Source organism: Bombus pascuorum, chromosome 6, assembly GCF_905332965.1.
Source record: "Bombus pascuorum chromosome 6, iyBomPasc1.1, whole genome shotgun sequence".
Classification (NCBI taxonomy): Eukaryota; Metazoa; Arthropoda; class Insecta; order Hymenoptera; family Apidae; genus Bombus; species Bombus pascuorum.
The window spans coordinates 511,262-524,977 of NC_083493.1; the positions used below are offsets into that span (position 1 = coordinate 511,262).

General features: G+C 32.7%; 2 protein-coding genes across 2 annotated transcripts in view; both read right to left on the reverse strand.

The window, feature by feature from the left end:
* The window catches only part of LOC132908344 (HIRA-interacting protein 3), an 86,252-nt gene extending 79,020 nt beyond the window's left edge, over positions 1-7,232 (reverse strand). Inside the window, exon 1 of the mRNA XM_060962288.1 lies at positions 6,543-7,232. Coding sequence (XP_060818271.1) covers positions 6,543-6,615 — 73 coding nt within the window. The 5' untranslated portion in view covers positions 6,616-7,232. The remainder of the gene's footprint in view (positions 1-6,542) is intronic.
* A 647-nt stretch (positions 7,233-7,879) lies between these two features.
* Positions 7,880-13,704, reverse strand: LOC132908442 (BUD13 homolog). Its single transcript, XM_060962480.1, has 7 exons — positions 13,552-13,704; positions 12,506-12,729; positions 11,950-12,285; positions 9,152-9,533; positions 8,635-8,786; positions 8,374-8,558; positions 7,880-8,280 (listed from the first exon to the last, which is right to left on the reverse strand). Exons 2-7 carry the CDS (start codon positions 12,604-12,606, stop codon positions 8,108-8,110), a joined length of 1,329 nt encoding a protein of 442 aa, XP_060818463.1. The 5' UTR covers positions 12,607-12,729; positions 13,552-13,704; the 3' UTR covers positions 7,880-8,107.
* Between the last annotated feature and the right edge of the window lie 12 nt (positions 13,705-13,716).

Consider the following 13,716-nt stretch of genomic DNA (forward strand, 5'->3'; position numbering starts at 1 on the left):
GCGTCGCTCCACTACTACTCACAATCAGTAGAATAAATACATTATTCGCTGCTACGTGTCGGCTTTGGCAAGCCGAAAGAAAGTCGAAAGAGAACTCTGTTCTCGACAAACACGCAAAATAATTGATTGCACGAGCTTTATCTTTCGAATAACATCTATTATATTTGTATCAAATACATATGTGCGTATGTATATGTCTTTATCACCGAATTTAATCCCTCGATTCTAACGTCGTTCTGATAAGACATAAAAACGTAGGTAACTATGCATTATCAATAAGACTTCTGAATATTTAGATTGTGTATTACAAGTGCCATAACCATGCGATCTAGATATTAATTAAGAATAATATAATGAGTTACATTGACTCTGTAGTAAAACAATGGATTATTCTTTAAAAACATTTTAACACCATATGTCCCTCTTCATATCATACGAATATGTACATATATGTACCTTTGATATCAAAAGTCCTTTTATAGGTCACTCTCTTGTCTTGTGATGCATTCTGTATAATAAAAAGAAACAATACTTTTTCCCAAGTATATTACGACACGATTCGTCATTATCAAAAACACGTTACCACATAACCAGCGTGAATGTGGTCAAAAAAATTTCAAGCTACTATATTACTAAATAGATTTTGCACAGATTACTGCATCGATGTGATTGCACAATAAAGAAATGCACGGCAGTAACTATAAATAACCTTTGAATTTATTGAATAACGAAGGATGTACCCAGTGATGCACACCGTGGATAGGATCTGTTTGATTTTAAGAAATTTTCTCCTGCTTTAAGTGCTGCGAAAAGTAGGGTTGTAACTAAGCGAAGAGTACACTGTTCCATATTGTCGTATCGTATGTTATTCACTTTATTATTTACGTTTGCCATATTTCAGCGGTCTCCTACCGGAAGCTGAACATCGTTGGGGAAGATTCATCGGGTTTTTAGAAGCTTGGTTCTCGCGTTCAACAATAACCGATCACGGCGAAGAAAATAAATAATCGTTCCTTGATGTTGTTTGCATTTCCTCGATTCTCTGCTTAAGATCTTCTTACAAATGAAGCAGCGTGAAACAACGATTTTACGCAAATGGAGCCAACAAACCGGAACAAACACCAAAAGAACTGAATACAAATCTATTTTCCGCATTCCTACTATTTAATATGTATTGTTTTAAGTCGGTGCATATGCAATGTCGTATAAAATGAAATTTTAATCACATCGTTATATTTAAACCTTAATGGTACTGTTAACTATTATAATAACCTAATATGGTGGAGAATATGAACCCATGTAGTTAAGATAAATAAATTGAAATATAAATGAAACTTTTTAATTTTCATAGAGCTTATATTTGACTTCTCCAGTATTATATATATGTACTTTTCTTTTGTAATACCTACTGTTATATAATCCGTATATGAGATTCTGTCATCATTTTCAGGTCATAGATGTCAGGTTAACTATACAAAACAGCTTGTTTTTAAACGGCCTATAGTCTAAGGATTAAAAATTTTATTAACTCCTTGACAACGTATATCGCAAGACCAAAATGCTGATAACAATTTTCGAATAAAGAATCGAAGACAATCCCTAAAGAAAATTCTTCGGTCTAAACCAGTGTAATAATTTTTAAAGATTTTTATAATCTCCTAATTCAACGATGTTTAATGTCACGAACAAATTTAAGTAATGAAAGAAGATTGTCAAGAAAACGGACGAAAAATCGGGTGGCAAAATTTGCATGCAATTTCACGCTGAAAAATATAGAGCGTCTCGAATAATGCATTGTTGTTGTTTCATCGGTTTTATTGTTTAGGCAGAAATTATATCGTTGAGACTAAGCACTACTCAAATGAATTGGTCGTTTATTAACTCCCGATAGCGACAAAATCTTGATGGAATAGTACTAGAACATGGTTGTTAAACAAACAAAATCGACGCGAATAACAAGGTAACACGATTTTCCGAACCGAGTAATATTTATTGCCAATTTCGCGATTCTCCAGTTCGTGGAACCCCGAATTTACTCACGTGATAAAGTTGAACCTTCCTAATTTCAAATATTTGGGATCATGAAAGAATCTGTTATTTATTTAAGAAACCTTGAGTATCGTAGTATGTTACTAGATAAATAGGAACTTAGACTACCGAATAGAAACGTAACTAGGTTCCTGAAGGATAATCAAATTGCGTTAAGGTGTGTATATTTCAGTTTCTATGTCTGCTTCATATTTAAATGTGAATGAATTCTATCAATGTTAGATTATTTGTAAATTATATTAGGAGGAAATGCGTTTAATGTGACACGAATAATTCATTACTTTTATCTTAACATAGTTTGGTCGCTATATATTGACGAAAATTATTAAATTATTTTATTATCGAATGATTATAAAATTTAGTATTTGATTGGTTAGCTGTTTTAATGAGGGTAATCAAGCAATAAAGTGACACGTACCGAATAAATGTAATATTATAGAAATCGGAAACACAAACAAGATAGGTATCTATAATCTAAAGAGAAATAGCGTAATGGAAGAAAAATAGTTACGTTTAGTGAGTCGAATTATTCATAAGAAGTTTCTGTTCGTGACACAAAACACGGATCTCGTTGCAAAGAAAAACTACGAAGAAATAAAAGATAAGTACATAATACATACAGTGTATGCATGTTGTACAAAACAACTTGGTCATCCATCCTCTGCTTTCTGTCGATTGCCTTGATATTACTAAAATGTGCACATTATTGCTGACGTAAAAAGAAAAGTGAGCACAGCATGTATTTTTCTATGTTATAGTGAAGCACTTTCTGCTCGAGTAACTTCTAAAATTTCACAAAAACTTCACTAAAATGTCTCATCTAATTACATTCGATACTTCGTACAAGTGTAACTGTGGATTCACTTTTTATATCAAACTATATTCTCTTATTCGGATGTGTGTGTATATATATATCAAATATCTTATTTCAAATGTCTTTAATTAACGATTTAATTTTATGTAGTTTTAATTCTGTAAAATGCATCTAAAAAAGGGTAAGATTGATCTTCGATACAAAATTCTATACTGTATCATTACTAATAAGGAAATATCTATAAAATAATTCTCCGTCTTTTATCCTTCGAATTCTATAAAAACAACACTTTCTTCTTTTGCAGAATTTATTAATATTACTCGATAAAAAGTGATCATACGCAAGTATAAATCAATAGATGGTATCGTATTACAGGAAATCTTTCATATACCATAGTATCTATCTCAAAAAGTCTGTTGGAAAACGAGAATTACTCATCTAGAATAAAATTTTCATATATATATGTCCAATATTGCCTTACCTTTACAAAGAGGAAGAGGGTTTCACAAACATATAATTCGATCGTAACATAGATACGTCTAACTGTAATACTTGCTTGTTTCCATAAGATGCAACGAGAAGCACGTTTATCGGTTAAAAAATATCTAAGCTGCACATTTATTTCTCTCTCTGATAGAATCTTACAAATGACAATTTTGCAGTTGGTTAAAAATATATACATACATGAATATTATATCTCGTCCTTCGTAGACCAGTTTTGAACTTACAAGTAATCAAATTCTGTACGATGAAAAATTTTATTTTATAATTTTGTTTTCTCTATTATGTATTTGTTTCTCCTGTATTTATAGATTTATATTTTTGTACTAAATACACGAAGAAAAAGGAACATATAGGGAAAGATTGTACAGCAAGTGTAGAGGGTACTGATATGTATCGGACATATTTTGTACAATGGAACAATTTTGATAGGAGTTCGTGATTAAAAAAAATTCTCTATCCGATTCGCTCCAGATAAAAAGTCAGAAGGCATGAAATTCTGCATATATGTCAAAGTAAAATTCCAATTTCGATCGATAATTCATTTAATGTTTTACTGATAATTATTTGTTATAGCGTTTTCTTTTACATATTTTTAACGACACTACCGATATAATTTTATGCACTTGTTACGCGTTTTATCGCTTCGTAATAAAAACAAGATACGGTTAAGCTAAACGATATTTTTCTGTTACTCAAGAAAGAAGACAAGAAACATGAATGACGCTGATCTCATAAATATCGTACTTCAGCGTATGAACAGATTTCGTGCTCTAGTACCCAAACGAAATGTATGGTGTGACATTATATTACTGTCCGTGCCGTGCCGAGAATTTTCATTTCATTCAACCGGGAATATCCCCTTTTCGGCTTGTTGTCGGCCTCTTCCTTTTCCGTGACATGCAACATCGAGCTTTCTGAAGTAAAGCTCATAAGCCTCGAAACTCTGACTTTATCAGTATCAACGGTGTGACAGCATGTACATAGAAATCGCCAGTCAGCGTTAATGCGATGCACGAACCAAGCGTGAAGAAAAAGCAGAAGGTCGAGAACTCCGCTCGTAATTCGAGAGATCTAAGAATATATAAATGCACATACATACTAACCTTCGTTTCACAACGTAACTGGAGGTTTTAACTTCCTCCTTGGACAACTGGTTATATCACGTGAGAATCTTTATTCCATCAACGACAAAGGATCGAAAAGAATTCTTCTTTATGAGAATCAAGAGTATTTAGAGTAGGTTTTATTTCATCGATAAGAGATATAGGTTAAAATATTGAAACTTTTTGGTGGAAAGTATTTTTAATAAATAACTTTTCGCTACGTACATTGAATAAATATAAACAATTATGTATCTACCAATAATTAGCCAGTCATATGTATCTTTCCATATTTTCTACGATTATTACTTATTTTTCTAGTAAGTCTCCTATTTTCCTTTTATAAAACATTTATCGTGGCGAATTCCATTTTAAACTCAATTCCCAGAAAAACCGCATTATTTGTCCGATGATCTAATACATTGAATTTCTCAGTTTCATACGCATGTATATTTTTACTTAATGAAAAAGTATATCGAAGACAATACGTACACTAAACTAACAATCAATTAGTAATTGATTATATGTTAATATATGTTTCATGTGCGTATGAACAAACAATTCAGTATCAGTTTGATCTAATTACTCTCTGGTGAGTTGTAATTAATAAGCAAATGTTCAATAGCGACAATACCTGATTGTGATTTAGCGCTGTAAGAAAAAAATTCTTTTATAAGCGCTATGTTTATGATGCAACTATTTATCACAAAACACGAGTTGATTAACCAATTAAAAGGTTAAATGAGCGGTGCTTGAGACATTTAAAGTTCTTCTGAGTCACTACATCAACGTCAATAATATTGACGTATCATGTCAACGTTGCAAAACACGGTACATTGAAACAATTAAAAAAGAAACAAAGAGATGGTTCAACGTTTAAAACTCTCTTACAAACAAATTACGTGCAACATGAAAAGAGGAGTACTCTTTGCTCTAATGCGACAAACATCGAAAACAAATTAGGTGCTTCAAATAAAAAATTATAAAACACATTCAGTATGTAAAAGACGTAAGAAAAATTTTCGGATGTGGCAGCAAGCATTTCAGTACAGGGAGGGTATCATTTGTGAATTATAAAAATTTCTTGTTCCACAGTAAACAAAATGAATAAAATACTTACTTACGTTCTACTCATATTGTAAATTCTTAGACCGCATAATAAAAATAAGAATACCATTAAAACATGGTTCATCTGACTGTGAGATTAAAATAGTTCTTAATTGCGAACTTCGCACGAATGCTTGAATTGTTCTCCGGAGAATTTTGGATCGTTCGGAATACGAATGCCTCGGCGTTCACAGATCGATTTTATTACGATTCCGTTACTTGCCGTATTCCTCGTGTTTCGCGATAAAAATTGCCACAACCATGATCAGTCGAAGATTAAACAACTTCGAATGACGACCAAGAACCTAGGCGAGAAAACCCAATAATTCTTCGAGTCGTCTTTCGAAGGGAAAGATATCAAATGCGACTCCACGCATTCTTACGAACTGGGAAGCTTGTCCTTCTGAATGAGTTTAAATAAAACGTTCTTAACCTCTGACGCGACTAGTTGTAAGTAATTTTATATCTGCTAGTACGTATTTCATTTTAATGATATGAACATTATTTTTTCGAAAATATATTGCTTCCATCAAATTAATTCAAAAATATCATATTACTCCCTGAATTCATTAGCTCGGAATCAAATTAGAAACATCGAATTTCCAAAAGTAGAAAACGATTTTAAAAGCTTCTACAGTAAATTATCATCAACGTAAACTGAAAAAGTCCACGAGATTCATTTATTACGATTCTCTTAGTCCTTCACTCACATTTATTGAAACGTATGTTTTTCGCACAGAACTACGGTACTCACATTAGAATTATCTTTGATTAAATTACATACTGTATTTTTATTTCTATATAGTATACGCTGCATAGCACATTTCGTTGTCGGTTTAATTAAAAACTAGCATGTCCACGCAATTATGTATTTTCTCATAAGTACACATTGTGACTAATTTGAACATATTTGTCAAATATCATGTTTTAGAAAATATAAAAATAAATATTAAAAGTAAATTACTCACCGCCGTTCTTCCCGTTCTCCTTCGCTTCATCCCCTACTGGCTGGACACTCTCCTTGCTCGTATTGCACCCCATTTTCACTCGGCTCTTCCTTGTTCTCTTCTTTTCCTATATCTTTTCTCTATCAGCCAGTCGCAAACGCCAACCGTTACTCGCGACACTTACTATGTAATTCGCGATTACGATCGACTGATTGTAAGAGCTTTTCTGGTTAACATCGAGTCGTAAAATAAGGAATAGAGATTACACCAGGAGACTACTCATACGAGTTAGGAAAAGCTACCGACACCTTGACAAGGACAAATTGGTTAGTAGGAAAGATCACAGTGTATTTTTGGAGTTTCCAAAAATTTCTTTTTTCTTCTCGTTGCCCAGAGAAGGTGAACGACACGCCGTGGACCTGGCTTATTCGCAGCAATTCGTTGAGACGAAAATACAATGAATCTTTGTGGTTGGTCAAACTGGACGTATTGTAAATTCGATCGGTTACGCAGTCTCTTCCGTTCACGAATTTAACAATCGGTTAAGAAAAATATATATATGCGTATATATATGTGTGTACCGCGCGTGTATGTGTGTATATATATGTATGTATATAGATTAAAACACTGTACAAAAGCTACTGCTGGCGAACACTAAACGCTAACCTAAGAGTGTATCACGAACACAAGTCCCATCGGCGTCGCGAGGCGTACTGACACTGCTGAGTGCCGAGTGCCGACGCCGACGACCCTGCCCTTGCGTCGCGACTACGCGAGTCGATATATATTCCTTCGTGATCTTCGTGTGCGTATACATACACAATTGCATGCACGCGAAACCAATAACGATATGCACGTCTACGGTGGACCCTTCGCTAGACACGACTTACATGCTTAAAGACGCTACAATGTTTCACGATTTTGCATTGTAACATTTCTATGAGAGACATATTGGTTTCGTATTAGTTATCGTCGGTTAACTACGCGTCATTCCCATATCTACGTGTACCATCCAAAGAGAGAGGACTTTTGCAAGGTTCAATCGATTTCATAAACGGATACCTCGTTTGAATGTACTGAATCGACAAGACCGGTGGCAGACAGGCGCCAACAATTCTCGCAGTCTTCCTGTTTTCTGGAACGAATATCGATTTTCTAGTTTTGATAATCCTCCGCGATTTACCACCGTTGATAATTCATATTTCATAGACGAGACATACATTTGTTTGCGTTTCATAATCGCGTGACTTATACTGAGAACAGTACTAACAAATAACTTCGATATTTTTAATGCCTTTCCGGCATGCACGATTCTCTCGATACAGAAAGTATTAAGGATAAATAATAATAATGATTGATAACGAATTTGAGACGATGTTTATTGAATATAGATGATAGAAACTGTATTTTACATTTTGAATATACAGGATGTACTAATTATTAGGAATATATATGTCAAAATACTTGTAATATTTATTAAATTCGACATCCTGTATATTTCCGATCTCTCGCTTGATAATTAAACCATAATGTTCATAACATGTAACTTGTATGATATATACAAAAAATGAAGAAACTCGTGCATTTTACATATCAGAAGTACTCCATTTATAAGCCTCCTCTTGACGTGCTACCTTTGCATTTTGTGCTTCAAACCATCGTTTTTCATATCCATTACTTCTGTCAACCCCGTCCCACCTATGACCAGGTTTGATACCAAAACGATTTGGCATGAATGATCCTTCGTACTTTGGTCGATCTGAGAACATACATAGTTATATACCAATGAGATCATTATGACAAATATGAATATTTTTTTAGAACTGGTCTTAGAAAATGTATAATTCTATACCTGGTTTTCTCTTTCCTTCTTTAATCTGTTTTTGCTTAATATATTCTAACATAGGATCACCTTCTCTTTCTTGTTCCCTAAGCATTTTGTCTAAATCAGTGTCATCTGCATATCTCGCCAGAGGCTTACTCATTTCATAAAGATCATCTTTTAGCTTTTCTTCACGATCCTCAACTTGTTTTAAACTGATATAACAAATATGTGTTTTACAAATGTTGCCACAAATACAATATCTTATGAACTGGATTCTGTATTACTTACCCTTTTCCCCATTTAGCATATTTTTCATCTAATTCCGCTTGTCGTTTTTGCCTCTCTCGTTCTTCTATTGCCTCTGCCTCCAGGTTACGCTTTTTACCTGTTTTATCACGCACAATCGCCGCTTGTCCTACTCCCGTAACTTCTTTACTAAGCTGAAAAAAGCAAAATTGTAACCTTATTTGGGTAGACTTTACTTTAGGGGATGAAAAATTAACTTCTTTTTTATAATTTTGTAATTTTCAACATGTGATATCCGAAAAATAAGTTTTAAAATAAGGAAATCACTGATTTAAAAGTTATGGCTATGTAAAATTGAACATTTTTAGGATATTTTGCACATTATTTGGTGCCATATTGGCTTCTATCTATGATTTGTCCAATGAGTACAATGTATGTATCGAAAACTACAAGATTGCAAAAAAGTCAATAATTTCTGATTCACTGAAGTAAAATTTAATCATTTTTCTTTTTTTAAGACATAAATTAGAAAACGGAAAGATGGAATTTCTTGAAATACCTTGCGAAAATGATCAGCTTCTCGTTTTCTATATGCCTCTGTTTCTTCTCGTAGTGCTTTAGCATCTTGTAATCCCGCCTTTTTTCCGTCTAATGTTTTCCTCATGCGTTTTTCACTACATTCTTTATCGATATTCCTATGCCTGTGTTTCTTTTCCTTCATATAATAGTCCTCTCTATGTGAACGATGACTAAAGTCGTGGTCATATCTGTCACGAAATTTGCTTGATTTAGACTTATAGTAATCTCTGTCACCTTCCTTAAATCTGTTTGAACTTGTGTGGTCATCTCTGTTCCTTTTACGAGGTGGACTCATATCTGAATCATGTCTCTTGTCTGGATTCTTTTTATAATGTTTGTACATTTTACTTGCAATGCCTGCGCTATTTCAGTTATTATCCGCGTGTGTTTTGCAGTCGTCCTCGCAAAGCAAATTCTGCTGTCTGCTACATATATATAGTGATATTTCCAAACAATGTATGTGCTTGACACTACAACATAAATTAAACTGGTATTTGATACATAAACTTTATTAAACAAAAATAACTCGGAATCTTAATCGCAAAATTGAACTTTTTAAAGATATGCATGCTGAATAACAGTCGATTCGTTACGTTCGTAAGTTTCATAACTGAAAACATGCATACATATTATAAACGATCTCACTGTATCGCCATAAGCTACAACTACAAGTTTTATATGATTGTGGCCACACTACTACATGGAGCGCCGCGCGGCAATCGCGCCATCTGACAACATTTTATGCAACATTCTCGATATACGTTTACACTCTTCATTCTTTGTTATTTAGTAAGAAACCATTTTATCGAAAACTTTGGATGCATTTATCTCAAAATCATGTTTTTTTTTTAATTTGTGAATGCAACTTAATGGAAATAAAATTATTGCCTTTTGTTATTGTTTTTTGATAGTTTTCGATGCGTAGAATCCGAAAATGCAACTTTTGGCTTTAGGAATTCAACGACACAAAAGTTGAGCATTTTTTTCGTATTTGACAACTTACTTTGACGTCATATTGGCTTTTATTCACGATTCGTCCAATGAGTGGAGTCGCTGGCTGTAACAAATGCACCTGGGCGGTAGCCACTTAAGCGGGATAAAACAAATATCTTTCCAGAGGGATATGCCCATAAAACAGTAAATTAAAACATGGAATTTGTAGATAAGTACTGAATTATGTTGGGGATAGCTATAAAATTGCAGTGGCCGCAAAGCGGTCAGTTATATTCATATGTTAATTTTCGGCAAAGTTCATCTATATTACGTGTTAATTACAGCCAGCAACGGTATCCACAATCATAAAATAAAAGCTCAAAAAATAAAAAACTAAATGTGTGTGAATTAGTGTTCATTTTTGTGCGGCCCAATCGGTGATAGATGGAAGCAATATGACGACAAAGCAAGTTGTCAAATATGTCAAAAACGCTTAACTTTATATATGCATAATTTTTGAAATGCTGAATTCTTAAAATTAAGACTTGCATTTTCAGATTTTACACATTGAAACTACATATTGAAAACTGCCAGATAATGATAAAAAAGAAAACAATAATTTAAGATATATAAGAACAATTAAGACGAAGTTTAATCCGTGATTTTATAGCTAGATGATGACTAACAATTCTCAATGAAATAGAAACATTTATAAAAAGAATTGAATTAAAACGATTTTTCTTGCAAAAATAAATCGAAATTTTCCCATAATTTTCTTTTAAAATTCTACGATTTGTTCAATTTTGTATTTGTTGATGTAATTACACGGAAATTAAGAAAAATTTTTGTTTTTATTGCAGGCAAGAATTGGATCCGTTAGGTTAACACTTTGACTGCCACGTTGGTCATATATGACCAACTGTGACGCCACGGTGGTCATTGGTGACCGGAGCGCTTGAACTTCTTACAATTGTAAGAATTGAATGAGAATTGACAGTTGGGATATTTTGAATATAACCAATAAATAGAAGATACTTTGAAATAAAAAGTGCCTCGCTGAACAATTAAACATTTTTATTAGAACATCAATAAAAAAAAATAAGAGAAATCTTGCATCTAACAGTGCACTATATTTGCATCCATATCTTTGAGGGGTAATCTACGAATATTATTATAAACACACCTTAGAAAATAATCGTAAATGTTGCTTTATAATCACATAATTGAAGTTAGAAGTGTGAAAATATTTTACTATTATATATAGAATGAGTAAATACTATTTACTAATATCTTCTACACGTTTCAAAAATATATTTTGGACGTTTTTGCTTACGACGAAATAACGAATGCGAATGGTTTGCTGAAATAAACGAAGCCTTGTTATAATATGTTACTATCAACTGTTACCAAGGTACCACAGTGGTCATCCATGACCACCAATAAGATAAACGGTCCATAGGGGAAGAATGTTGTCTTAAATCATCAATTTATTATTATTTTGCCATTATATGTTTTGAATAATAAAAATACTCCCGTGACGTCCTGAGCAAAACATGTGATTTTGGAGTGGCAGTCAAAGTGTTAAGATGTACACAAGTTTACAATTCCTGCACCCTGGTGGCTCGATGTTACAAATATATCTAAATATCCAATTAAAAAATGTATTATTTTTTTAATAAAAAAATTTTGTTTAGTACTTCAATATAAAATAAAGCACTCTTAAAATTTTGGAAACATTCACTTTATTTTTGTTGAGAAAAAGATTCTTCGAGGCCATGGATGTTGTAGCAAGTAAGGTTCCCTTATTATATCATTACCATTGTTCTTTTTTGCTTCTTAATTTGTCACTTTTTTCTTCTTTTTTTAGATATTCTTGGAGGAGACAAATCATCATCCAAATATTTCTTTTCTTGCCTTGGTGGACTTAAGTCGTCATCAGAAATGTTCTTAACTTCTTTGAGTTGCTTATTTTCTCTATCAATATTAGGACTAGTTACATCGTCACCTTTGTCATTAGCTATTATTTTCCATCTTCTTTTATCAGAAAAATCAACCGGACCACGTTCATCTACAACACCAGCAATTTGAGGTGCATCTTCTGCATTAGTGAAAATATCAAATTCATTCTTTTCCAGTGGTCTTAAATTCTTCAACTCTATGTCATCATCAATGATTTTTACTCTGAAAAATACATATCAAAATTTATGCTAAGGAGTGAATAATCTTCCAAAATAGTTTATTATTTCTGTTCACATTGAAACAATCTCCGATATTAATATAATATTAAATGAAGAAAATGACAATAAATAAAATACATTCTGTTTATACATTAAAGGTTAAAAAACACAAGAACTTCCTGTTGAAACTGTCAAAGCCACAATATTTACAAATGGAAACTTACGTTTTTAACCCCAGTTTAATCTTTTTCTTTTTCTTCTTTTCATTTTTTGAAGACAAGTATTTTTTTAAATATTCCTTTTGATCTATAACCTTTTTTTCCATTTTGAGTCTTATGTCCCAAATGCAGCGCGCATCACGCAACTATGTATGTAGCTTAGGTATGTGCTATACCATACTGTCTCCATCACTAATTCGTGCAGCATACACGCGAGGGCACTACATTCGCTATTTAAATGTCACACAAAAATGATAATTTAAAAAAGTACATGTCATAATTTCTTTCCAACGAATAATCAAATTTTGAAAACAATTACAGTTTTAAACTTAATTCATGTATGAAGCATTAGAATTTAAGATTTCTTAGCTATAATACGCTTTTCGTCCAAGTCAACCATTAAAAGTCAATGCATAAATTGTATGAAGTACATATTTTGAAGTTAAATAAAAATATTTGTTTTGTTTGCAACATAGATTACGCTTATTTAATGTATAAAATAAAGTATTAAGTACAATATTTAAAAAAGAAGGTACTGTACGGTTGCCTTACAATCACACATAAATATTTTAAGAACAACGCCAAGATAACAATTCTAATTCTTCAGCATAACAAAAAGTGCCAACAATACATAAGTTATCAAGAGAAATCCAGGCACACTAAAACAAGTATTTCGCTATCTGATATCCTCTAAAATTATTGTATACGAAGCCAGATATTAGGTTGTCCCAAAAGTTTCTTTCGTTTTATAAGGAAATAATAGATGTACGACATTTTTTGTTTTACATTATTTTATTGAATTTTGCATGATTCATTTTGTTCTATAGGAAACATAATTCAATAAAATAATATAAAACGAAAACTGTTTCCTTGTAAAATGAAAGAAATTTTTGGGGCAACCTAATATCTTACGAATATTATATTTGCTCGAATGCACACACATTATACATACGGAAAACAGTGGTTGATAGTGATCATATATAGAAATATATATATATATGTAGTTTTCATTGGCCGATTGGTTTCCTGGTGAATTCGTGCGTCATACTGACCTTATCGGCGGAGCGCATCTGAACACGGATTATAAGACAGGATCCATGATATAACGTGCCAGACGAGACGAACCTTATCGACTTTATTCATCGACCGCTCACAGTCTGCCTAGCAAGATGATATGTACAATACCACGGTAAATCAAGACGCTCTACTTTAGAGGC